The sequence below is a fragment of the Pteropus vampyrus genome, unplaced genomic scaffold (assembly GCF_000151845.1).
Source record: "Pteropus vampyrus isolate Shadow unplaced genomic scaffold, Pvam_2.0 Scaffold35, whole genome shotgun sequence".
Taxonomy (NCBI): domain Eukaryota; kingdom Metazoa; phylum Chordata; class Mammalia; order Chiroptera; family Pteropodidae; genus Pteropus; species Pteropus vampyrus.
In genome coordinates this window covers 8,078,296-8,088,830 of record NW_011888816.1, presented here as the reverse complement: position 1 = coordinate 8,088,830, position 10,535 = coordinate 8,078,296, and the positions used below count along the sequence as shown (strand labels likewise).

At 51.2% G+C, this 10,535-nt stretch overlaps 1 protein-coding gene and 1 long non-coding RNA gene across 3 annotated transcripts in view; one reads left to right on the top strand and one right to left on the bottom strand.

The window, feature by feature from the left end:
• Positions 1-7,656, bottom strand: part of RBP1 (retinol binding protein 1) — a 24,290-nt gene extending 16,634 nt beyond the window's left edge. The window contains 3 exon segments of the mRNA XM_011357453.2: positions 5,704-5,882; positions 6,373-6,475; positions 6,477-7,656. Coding sequence (XP_011355755.1) covers positions 5,704-5,882; positions 6,373-6,475; positions 6,477-6,635 — 441 coding nt within the window. The 5' untranslated portion in view covers positions 6,636-7,656.
• LOC111738106 overlaps positions 4,635-10,535 on the top strand; it is a 10,888-nt gene continuing 4,987 nt past the window's right edge. Inside the window, exon 1 of one of the 2 annotated variants that reach the window (XR_002779698.1) lies at positions 4,635-5,019. This is a non-coding gene — a long non-coding RNA (uncharacterized LOC111738106). The remainder of the gene's footprint in view (positions 5,020-10,535) is intronic. The other variant, XR_002779697.1, reaches the window with a different exon arrangement.

The window sequence follows — 10,535 nt, the reverse complement described above, 5'->3', positions numbered from 1 at the left end:
AAATTTTATTTGGGTTGCTTTAATTCTTCTTTTAGTAATCCTCAAAAGCATGCTGCTGACACCGATTTCAAAGGTCAGAGAACTTTAGCTAAGACATGAAAGAGACTCGGTGTCTCCATCCTGGAATGGACCCGGGTGCCTGACCTGGACAGGGGCGGCTCTCGGAAGGCGGCCAAATCCGACGGCATTCTCAGCTCCACAGCCCAGGGAGTTAACTCAGCCGCTGGCATTGTGTTTTTTTAAAATAAGAACCAACAAAATCTTTTTAATGAGTCAAGAACAGGATCAGAAAGCTGGCAAGAATTTAAACTAGTGTTAATGGCAGTTTGGTGGATTTCATGTATTACCACATGTAAGTAGATGGATGGATGGATGGATGGATGGATGGACGGACAAATGGAATTAAGAAAGTCAGAGAGGGAAGGGAAGGAACCATAGACGGGAAAGATGCCCGAGAAATATCATTTAGTGAAAAAACAATATGCAGAGGAGTGGGGGGGGTCTTCCTTCCTTCCCTCTTTCCCTCAGTCCTTTTCAAGAAAGATTTCCAGACAGATCCACCAGACACAGTAACAGTGACAACCTCTGGGGAGTAGGAATCAGGCCAAGAAAGGGAAGGGGTCCTTTCCTTCCTAATCCACTCTCCCCCATGCGATTTGAATCTTTTTTCCTTTTTACAATAAAAACAAAGAACCCCACAGAGGGGCGGAGGGCTAGAAGCGGAAGGCAGCTCTGTGGAAGGGGTCATCCCGAGTTCAGAGCTGGATAGGAGGCGAGGCCTCAGCCAGGGAGGAGGCGCCAGGCTCCGGAGTGAACAGAGTTGCCTCCTCCAGGGAAAACCTGACCCGGTGTCCGTGGTGGGATGACAAATGGCCCTTCTGCCACCACCATGCAGAGCCAGGCTCGTGGCTGTGATTCCTGGCTGTGGCTCAGTCTGCTCCCACAAAAACTGCTCGTGCTGGGGGGCTAGTTGGAAACAAAGATCCCAGTCATTCCTCATTCTGAGGGATTCTCGGGTCCAGGAGTGGGGAACACTATTTGAAGTCGAGGAGCACCTTCCTTTTTCAAGGTTCCCTACCCTGCCAGAGCTGACGACCGCTAGATTCAATACATGATACTGGTTTCGAACTAGGCCAGAGAGTTCATATGAATGCACAAAGCCATGCAGGCAGTGGTGGAGAAAAGCTGTGTCTAGTCTATGCATTTCCACCAAAATGACAACCCCTGCTGCTCATGGGTCATGTAAAACCTGAACAGAAGAGACTGGAAATGCAGGCTGAGTAAGCCGGGGCTAACAGACCCGAATCCCTCCATGTCTCAGCCTGGGAGACTCCGGGGCCATTGTAGGTGATTCCAGGGGTGGACTGCAACGTCCACAGGAGTCAGACAAAGGACTAAACCGGCCAGCGGCACGTGGTTCTCTACACCTGGTTTTAGAGAGACGTTTCTTTACTCCAAGGCACTGGTTCACACGCTTTAGCTGCATCAGAACCACGTGGGGGCACACTGAAACCCAGACTGCTGGCCCCACCCCCAGAGTTTCTGATTCAGTAGGCGAGGGGTGTGGCCGGAGAACCTGTGCTTCTGCCACAGTCTGGTGATGCTGCTGCTGCAGGACTCCACTTTGGGAACCCTGCTTTAAGGAACCCATGGTGAAAACAATGATGATGGGCCCGCTGATCCTCGACTTCAGGTAACAGGGTGGGGTGAGGACTGGGGCAAACTGGAGAACGTCCCGTCTAAAGGGAGCAACTGTGACAGCGTCTCAGGAAGCCACGTGACACAGGAATAATCAGACAACTAGTATTTTTGGCATCTTGATGTTTTCTTCCTTTGGTAAGAACAGCAGAAACATGGATTTTTCTGTGACATCTTACAACCTTTGGCCATCGCCAACAACTGGCTCTGAAATTTTTCAAACGTTGTGCAGGCCAAACACAACATATCTGCAGGCCGGATTTCACCCTCCGGTTGGGAACCTTATCTGTGTTTCTATGGGATAGTCAGGGTCAGAGACCTCTGAGGCAGGAAGCCTTGGAGAGGAAGGTCAGCCTGATGACACCTCCCGAGCAAGGGCTCCCCACAGTCTGTCAGGGCCACATCTGGGGTCTCTACCGGGTCCTCATCACTCTCCTCTCCCTTGGCCACATTTTGCACTCCAGCCACATTGAAAATCTTACAGATGTCACCTCCCTCACCTCCCTAAACCTCCTCCCTCCTCCCGACCAGGCCTTTTTGACCTCTGGGCCTTTGTGCACATGATTCCCTCTGCCTGGAATGCTTTTATCCCTTCTCTACATCTGCCCTAAATCCTACTTGCTCTTCAAGGCTCTATTCAAGCTTCCATCACAACACTGGGCTGTAATGGCTTGAAGATGCGTCTGTCTTGTCCACTGGCCTCGGTGCGTCAGGAGGCCTCGCTGCCTCTGGGTCCCCATACCAGGTTCAAGTCCGAAATAATATTTACCGGTGCTGTTCTCTTGGCTCTGGCCTTCCTCTCGTCCCCTTCCTGTTTGCCTGGCTATTACTTCTCATCTATCCTTCAAGCCACAGCTCACACTCCACTTCCTGTGGGAACTTTCCCTGACCTCCCAGACCCAGGAGGGGTTTTTTTCCCTGCCTGCCCTCCCCCCATCAGCACACTATCATGGTATAATTGGCTGCTTTGGTCTGTCTCCCTCACTGCACTGAGCTCCGTGAGAGCAAGGCTCTCGTGCGATTCATCTCAATAACACAGGGGCTGCAAAGATAGAGCAAGCCCCTTGAAATGCTTGTAGGACCATGAGAAGAATGGACAAATGAATAAACAATCCCAGGTGAGAAATGAAACTCTTGGAATGTGCTGGGAAGAACACATGAGAATAGGGATCCTCAACCCCTGGCCGCAGACTGTTGGGAACCAGGCCGCACAGCAGGAGGCGAGCGGCAGGAGAGCAAGCGAAGCTTCATCTGTATTTGAGCCGCTCCCAGGGGCTAGCGTCACCGCCTCAGCTCCACCTCAGGTCATCAGGCATTAGGTTCTCATATGAGCGCTGGTCCCTGGTGCCAAAAAGGTTGGGGGCCGCTGAGAATTGGCTTTCGCCAGTACGGCTTCTGGCTAAAAGGTGCAGAGTGTGTGAAGCAGAAGGGGTTGTGGTGAAAGTTATCTTTAGCAGCCACCTTGCTCAGGATCCCAGCCAGCATGGCATCTTGGCATGCGGCCCCCCTCCACTCACAAGCCTGAGGCTGGACAGTTGCTGCAATCCTATTACCCTAACCCTCCCGCAGCCATGCTCTTCACTATGGTCCACCATCCAGTTGGGCAGCCGGGAGAAAGTGGCAAGGCAGGGGGCCAAGGGAAGGCTGGAGCAAAGGGGCCGTCCTTCCCCCAAAGGGAGACAGGAAGGTAAGTGAGTGGCCATCTACTGAGTCCCGGGACATCAAGGGCGACCACGAGTCCCGCACAATTTCATCTAGTTTGCCCAGCTTCTGGGCTCCCACATCTGCTCACCTACCATTGTCTTAACACTGGGATGAGAACTGCAGGTGGCCACCTGCCCCTCCCTCCATGTCCAAATCCCTCCCTTCCATCCCCTTTTCTTTCATCATCAAGTACAGAAAGAGCCTCCTCCACAATTCCTGGAATCCCCTCCTCTGGGTGCTTCCCTCCCCTGTTACCACTGATCTTGCTGTGTTCGGAACTGTTTATGTGTCTGTCTCCACCGCAGAAACTGTGAATTCCTGAACACCAGGGCTTGCGATGCGCTCAGCGGTGTCCCTGCCCCTGGTGCAGTGACCAGCACGTGAGGAAAGTGCTAAGTACAGTACAACAGTTAACAGCAGGCACCCTGGAGCTGCCCAGACCAAATTCTAATCCTCCCTCTGCCATTTACTTCACTTCCCCAAGGTCACACGATAAGACATCTTGCCTCGGTTTTTCTTATCTGTTAAATGGGGTTGAAAATGGTGTTGTGAAGGTTGAGCGAGTTAAAATAAAATGTGAACACTACCTGGTGCATAGTAAGCACTTTATGAGCATTAGCTGGTATTACTAGGTGATCAATAAATGTTTTACGCATTAATGGATGACGGAGGGAATGAAAGAACAAAGATAATTAGCCAACTATTGTGGGTGACCCGAAATAGAGACGTGTGACGTGTTGCGCGAGTACCCCAGGAGTGAGCCGGGGATGCTTGTTCTTATGTCTAATTCCATGCAGGGGGCCAGACCTTGGACAGGGCTGCCACCTCAGCACGGCAGACCTTTCCCCCTGAGCCTCTGGGCAGATTAAGAGGCCTTGGGCCATTTAAGGGCACAACCTGACATTTTCTCACACTAGTGTTTTCTTCCACTAGTGGCCTCTCCAAGGACACTCCCTGCCGCTACCCCTCTTCCGTCATTCCAAACAGCAGGCTCAGACACTAACTCCCCAGCCTTCAGATAAATCAACAAGGGCGAGGGGGGTGGTGGGGATGAGTCGTCAGGGCCTGGGGCTCCTTATTCCCAGACATCAGCACTCCTCAGCCACAGTCCTCACAAACCTCAGCCATCTGGTTTCTGCAAAGGCTACCAGCAGAGAGAAGCCTGGGAGAGAGCAGGAGCATAAGCTTTAAAGTGCAAAGACCGGGCGTTCAAATCCCATCTCTTGCAATTCTCTTCCCCTGTGGAGCCTGTTATTGCATAATACAGGGTGACTGACTAATCCCTCCCTCACTGGGCTGTGGTGTAAAGGACCTGGCCCAGCGGGACAGCATGCAGCAGACCCTGGGTCAATGGTGGAAGGGGGAGGGCTTCGTCAATAAATATAAACTAGCGCTGGACCCAACACTGTGAAAGGAAGACCAGGGGCACCCTGACCTCCCAGTGACCTCCAGAGTGCTGACTGGAGGCCTGGGACTGCCCTTCTGAAGTCTGCCACGGCAGCACGAATTGGAGTCTCCTGGTCACCAGCTTCCCACCCTTGGGAGCTGGAGTTCACTCCCCTCCCCCATCCGGAGCTGCTTTCTCTGGCTCGGTCTACAGAGGAGCTGCTCTTCTGGGTAGGTATTGGCTGCAAGGTTCGAAGGAAGCCTGGCGGGCAGTGGAGGATAGGGCGGGGAAGGGGATGGCCAGGAGCCAAATCTCAGTTTTGGGACCAGGAGGGGCAGGTCAGAAGGCTTCTGGCAGGGATCGCCGTGTCCCCCGCTTCCTAGAGTGGTTCCACGCTAGGTCATTTAGGAAGTTTACACTTCAGAAAGGCTCCCTGTGTTTCTTCTTTCTTTCTTCTCTTCCTCCACCAGCCCAAACTGCAGCCAGAGAACAGTCAACAGACATGCCTGGAATTCCAGCACGGCCCCTCCCTAGTTGTGCTTCTCCCGGCATGTTACTTCGTCTCTTTTGAGATTGTTTTCTCATCTGTGAAATGGGCGTACTCAAATCTCCCTCAAAGGTTGTTGGGAGGATTAGGTGGAGTCAAGTGTATAAAGCACTTGGTTCGGTGTCCAGACACCGCAGAGACTCAACAAGCTGCAGCTCTCATACCGATTACCATCTGGTTCGGGCGGAGGGGCAGGCTGAATGAGGACGTGCTGCCTATTCTGGGGGCTGGGAGGGCCAAGATCTTTAGTGCCAAGATCCTTGGTCCCTAAGAACACATGGGCCCTTGCTCCCCTCTAAAAAGAACTAGCCCAGCCTTTGGTCAGGCCCCCTGGGCAGGAGATGCCAGGGTGTACACACATCCTCACCATGCACTTGCGGTCATCTATGCCCGTCAGATCCTCCTCAAACTCCTTCCCAATCTGGAAGTCCATGATGTAGTTCCTAAAAGTGCTCAGCGTGCGGATGATCATATGGTCGCCGTCCTGCACGATCTCTTTGTCTGGCTTCAGCAAGTTGGCTATTTTGCGCAAGGCCACATTGACATCTGCGGGGGTGCCAGGACACAGAAGGGCAAGAGAGTTGGCCAGAAAACTCAAGAGAACTGTTCCCAAGGTAGGGGGGCCTCAGGGGTCCGCTACCCGGTTAAACGGTTGGGATTCCCTGCTTGTTTAGCGCTGTCTCTGTGAGCAACCAGTCTGCGCATTTTTCTTTTTCTTTTCTTTAATTTGGCAACACAAGTTTTCTGCCTTTAAAACCATTTAAAAACAAAAACTAGCTTTCCTGATAAAATTATCCACGTCTAGAGCCAACTATCAGACATTTACCACCAATGAACCTAACAACCTCCATCCTGCAATTCGCTGCCTGGTGGCCACCCTCGGAGCTGTGGCCGCGTAGGCCCTTTCTGCTGCCTGGGTGCACCGACGGCGCTGGCCCGGCGCGGGCAGGCGGGCAGCGGGCTCCGAAGGGCTCTGGGGAGAGGCCCCAGGGGCTCCGCGGGGCGCCCCGGGCCGAGGGCGGCGGAAGCGGCTTACCCAGCGCGCGCAGGTACTCCTCAAAATTCTCGTTGGTCAGCATCTTCCAGTACCCGGTGAAGTCGACCGGCATTTCGGGGGGCAACCGGGGCCGGACGGCCACGAAGCGGGCGGGAACGGCTCTCGGCTCTGCTGGGGCAGCGGCCACCGATGCGACCCGGCTGGTGGGCGGCCGGGAAATGTGCGCCCTGCGGGGGCAGGGGGCTCCGTGGGGCGGCGACAGCTGGATTCCGAGCACGCACAAAGCCCGCAGGAGGATCCATTGTAGCCGTCGCTCCTCCCCCCTTAGCGGGGCGGGGGCAGGGACGGGGGCGGGGGATGTTGGAGGGCTAGGTTTGTCCCTGGCCCGCGGCCACCTTCACTCAGACCTTCGGTTCACTTCCCTATGAAGGAAGAAATGTGAGTGTGTGGGGGAATGGGGCGGGGGGTGCTTTTTTTGTCCCCAACTCTAATGTTGCCGAGGGATTCCTTCAAAAGCCCGTGAACTTCTCACATTCAGCGGCCACTTGAGGGGTGGGAAACAGTCTCTTGGGTTTGCTGAAGCGATTGGGCAAAGGGGGGCATTTATTGGCCTCTGTCTAAAGTCCCAGGGTCGAAAAAGCTGGGCAATTCAACTCTGGGCAAGAAACCGGGCACTTTCCACATCCCCCCGCGCAGTCAAAGCGAGGTCGATGCTGTTTGAAGTAAGTCTGGCTAAAAAAGCTTCCTTGGGCAGGTCTGATGCACGGTCACATTTGCGATCTCCTGTTTTATGCAAATGTAAGCAGTTATTAATATACTGCTGATTTCTCCCTCTCCCGTCACCAAATGACAGCACAGAACTCCAGTGTTTTGCACTTTGCTGTTTTCACTTCATATATTCTGGAGACCTTTCCATGTACATACATAGAAAGTATCCTCATTCTTTTGCAGGATATTCCATTGTTTATCCAGCGTGTCTGTCATCCCTGGACATTTGTGTTGTTTCTCTCCTTTGCTATTAGAAATGGTTCTGCCATGAAGTTCTTTGATCACATCTCATTGCCCACCTGGGGTGTATGTCATAGTGCTTTAAAACCTCTGTCTTTGCCAGCAAGGAGATGACATAATCGTGTGGGTTGACTTTTTGACCCTCCATTAAAAACTAAGTCTCTTTGAAATTGCTTTTGTGCACAAATCACAGCCTAGGTGACAAAAGCTGCATTCTCTTTTCCCTCCAGCCCTACCATGGCTCCCTCCCCTAACACACTTCCATCATGCTCGTCCTCACAGCGTCTGGCTGAGTTAGGAAAGGATGCCTCTTCCTGAGGGCAGGGGCAGCTTCATCCCAGGAAGTGGCTTGGATTTCCATTGTAGCCGTCGCTACAGCCTGGTGTTGCCTCTCTTACCTGCTTTGCTCTTCACCAGGGGGTCGCAGCGTTGGCACTGTTGCCGTTTTGGGCTATGTAATTCTTCGTGGGGGCAGGGGAGCTGTCCTATGCATTGTAGGGTGTTTAGCAGCACACCTGGCTTCTACCCACTAGATACTAGTGGCACCTCGCACAAAGATGTCTCCAAACATTGTGAAATGCCCTGGAGAGGGTGGAAGTATCACTCCTGATTGAGACCACTGCTCTGAAAGCTGTACCCCTCCTCAGGCCTGTTCCCCATATCTTCTCACCTGGCTCTGAGATGCTCAGGCCATCATCATTGGTTGTTCACACAGGCCCCGGCTCTGTGTTCCTCCCTAGCCAGCCCAAGGCTTATCTCAGTGGGATAGCCAGGTGATGGGACAGCCTTTTCTGGCCCTGCCCAGCCTGAAGGTGTAAGAAGAAACCTCTATGGCTCAGACAGGTGGGTTTCGGCCTGAGTTGGGTTCTCTAAGGCATCTGATGAGGTCCAGCCGAGGCCCCGGGCTTCCCTATTGGCCTGATTCAATGGAACGGAGGTTCAGCCAAAGGCTTAAACGGTAAACCGGCCATTCCTTGGTCATCCTCAGCTAGTTTAATTCTTCTCCCTGCTCCCCTGAGCCATCTAGCTCAGTCAGCTGGATTTCTCACCCTCCCCAACCTCCCTTTGTGCTGAGTCTCTTTAGATGGTTTATGCCAAATGCCCAGCACAATGCTTGGCACACAGCAGGGCCCAGTCAGTTTTGGCCCTTTGCCATGCCCAGAGTGGTCCCTTCATGCTCTAGGCAGAGGCCTGCCCCTCCTCACATCTCCCGTCGTCCCCTTTCCATCCTAAAGAGCCAAGATCTGACCACTCCTCCCTCCTCTGATCACGTTGGACATCTCCTGCTCACCTGACCTCACTCTACTGAGCTGGCCCGCTGGGCACGTGGCGCTTTTTTTTTAACTCAGCCTGGTGTTGCTCTGGTCCTGTCTGCCTTTGTCTAGTCTCCTAGCAGTTCAGTCTACTCCCAGGAGCTCTCTCACGTGTAGCCAGTGTTGGCTGTGCTGTTATTTGCAACTGGGGGCTGGTTGTGAGGGCAGGGTTTAGAGCCAGAATGGCAATTGTTTCTATAGACTGTGACACACACCGCATGGGAAGGGTTTCTTTTCTTTCTTTTCTTCCCTCCCTCCTTCTCTCCCTCCCTTCCTCCCTCCCTTCTTCCCTTCCATCCTTCCTTTCCTCTCACTCCTCTTTGCTTTTTAAATTATTTTATCATGAAAAATTTTAAACCTATATAAATGTATAGAGAAGTGTGTATCAAAGTCTCGTGGATTCATCATCAGCTTCAACAATTAGTAATCCACGGCCAATCTTGTTTCATCTATATCCCCACCTACTCCCATTTCCAAACTTATTTTGAAGCAAGTAACAGACATTGTATAATTTCACCTGGAAACATTTCAAGGGGTATCTCTAAAAGATAAAGTCTCATTACAAAAAAATAACTACACCACGGTCACAACTAAAAAACAATAATATTAATTCCTTAATGTCATCAAATATCCAGAATGTGCTCACTTATTTCATCATTTTGTTTTCAGTTTGTTTGTTTGAATCAGGATCCAAACAAGTTTCTTATGTTGCCATTGGTGGATATATCTCTTTTATTTTAGGGTTTATCCTTTTATTCAAAAAAAAAAATAAAAAAAAATATATATATAGTTATACTTTTCCTTATATGAATGGTAGCATACTGTATCTTTTTTTTTTTCTATTTAATAAAACATGCTAGAGATTACTCACAGCAATACAGGAAGGCATCTTCCCTCCCTTTATGGCAGCATAGTGCTCCATTGTGTGGATGGGCCATGGCTTACTGAACTATACCCCTCCTGATGGACACATAGGTTGTTTCCAGTCTTTCAATGTAACAAATGGTGCTGCAATGAGCAAGTTAAGTCTTTTTATATTTTTTTGAGTGCATTTTATGGATAGATTCCTAGAGATGAGATTGCCGTGTCAAAGGGCAAATACTTGACATACTTTTGCCCAATTTTCCTTCCTAGGATTGTACCATTTCGCCTTCCCAGAAGCAATGCATGAAAGTGTCTGTCTTCTCACTAACAGATTATGTTGTCAAACTCTTGGATTTCTGCTAGGTGAAAAAGGATATCTCAGGGTAGTTTGCATTTGCATTTGGGGAGGGTTTTGGTACCAAGAAGCTGAGCAGTCGTTTTTCTTATTTAGCCAGAATTATAAAAACTCCGATAGATCTCCTCTATATCTGAATAACCATCGGAATGGGGTGGAAGTACTGAGAACAGATATGACTTCAGGGTGTGTTTTATTAAATCGTGTTTATAAACTCCGTCTGCGGTCCTTAATCCTGCATGTTACCTCATGTGAATGAATACTCAATGTACCAATGTTAGGCTCAGGGCTCCAAGGAGACCAGGGTCCCCCAGGGTCTGGGAAGACGGGAGGTACCCCCTGGGCAGCCATAACTGTCTACTTTCTTAGGAGGCTTCCTATCGTGTCATGCCAGGGCCCAGTTTTGGGTATGAGGGTCATTTTTCAAATGCTTTCCTGCTAGTCCAGCCACAGGGTGATGTGGTGACTAACCAGAGTTGCTGCCAGATGGCTTGAGCACCTTGGAAAGAGTGGCACAAAAGGTGAGGCCTGGCAGGGATCTTGCCCAGTGAGGGTGTGGGCCAGGACACTCGACAAGACGTGGTTAGTCGTGGCAGTTTTATGAAGAGCAGAACACCCTTCACTTTATCTACCATGGCCTATTTTCCCAGTCTTACATCCTT